We start from the raw sequence: 1,326 nt of genomic DNA on the forward strand, positions 1-1,326 counted from the left end.
GTGTTAGTTATATATATATATATATATATATATATATATATATATATATATATATATATATATATATATGTGTGTGTGTGTGTGTATGTGTGTATGTGTGTGTGTATGTATATGTATATGTTTACACACATGGTCCACTTGCCTCTGATTCTGATACTCGTTTGCCGTATCCAATCCAACAGGAGAAGCAACGCGGAAGATTGGAAATGTGAAGATAAATATCCCCGACGATTGTGTGGTGCAGGCGTGGCATCGTATGCTGCACCTCATAGGTAATCCAAGCCATATCAAAAACGCCCAGATATTCCTTCTGGCCATTGAAGGTAAGTTGGGTACAGCATGTGTTATGGGCTACGGGATCGTATTTACACTAGTACATGGTATGTGGCTGCTATTGTTATTTGTATGCAAGCTTGCTTGAAATGTTATGTAGATATTAACGAATCCATGTCTTGGGTTGTGTTCGTACACCCAATGTATTTGTATACACAAACGTACATCTGCCTATGCCTGGTGTTGGTTTAGCGATACTGTGTAGAGTTTCATTTTCGATTCATCATATGGGGATGTGCTGCTGTTGAACTGGTAAGGTTCTCCTTGTTCATATGATCATTTCGTTTGCATTGGTGCGCGTCACTGTGTATTTCTGGCGTTCTCTCATGAGCCATACCCCATGATGAACTGTCCCGCCTCTTGTGTATGTGTAGTACGAGTATTTGGAGCATCAGAATGGTTTTTGGTTGGTGCGTCATGTCATGAAATCTTGTAATTAGGGTCCAATTATCTCTACGTTATATTATGAAATCTTGTGATTTGGGTCCAATTTTCTCTACGTTAAATAATGAAATCTTGTGAATTGGGTCCAATTATCTCCATGTTATAGTATGAAATCTTGGGAATTAGGTCCAATTATCTCCACGTACACGCACAGGCACAGCGTTCTCGTGTTTTATTCATTAGCATTCACGTTCTATTCTCGAGCGTCGCTGTATCCGTACGACAAACTATTAAACTTCGAGATGATAGTTTGAGTCGATTTTAGTGTATATTTCAGCACTACTCGCTTCGACTGCATCCCCACAGAAACATTTATCATCATCAGTTACCCCTCGTATACCTCTATGTTCACACAGGTATCTCGAGTGTAGTCGATTGCTTCCTGAGTGTGGGCAATGATGAAGATCGGGCGGGAAAGTATGAGTCATCAAAGCTCGCGGAAGAACTGCGACAAAGATCACGGCCAAAAGCGGTAGCTACGCCGAATAGACCATCAGGTACACTGAACGCATTTATATATATATATATATATATATGTGTGTGTGTGTG

At 40.0% G+C, this 1,326-nt stretch overlaps 1 protein-coding gene across 1 annotated transcript in view; it reads left to right on the forward strand.

The window, feature by feature from the left end:
• The window catches only part of SARC_10977 (hypothetical protein), a gene marked incomplete at its 3' end in the record, with an annotated part of 10,909 nt that overhangs the window by 5,092 nt on the left and 4,491 nt on the right, over positions 1–1,326 (forward strand). The window contains exon 5 of the mRNA XM_014294953.1: positions 183–323. Coding sequence (XP_014150428.1) covers positions 183–323 — 141 coding nt within the window. The remainder of the gene's footprint in view (positions 1–182; positions 324–1,326) is intronic.

The sequence above is a fragment of the Sphaeroforma arctica genome (genome assembly GCF_001186125.1).
Source record: "Sphaeroforma arctica JP610 unplaced genomic scaffold supercont1.1469, whole genome shotgun sequence".
Classification (NCBI taxonomy): domain Eukaryota; class Ichthyosporea; order Ichthyophonida; genus Sphaeroforma; species Sphaeroforma arctica.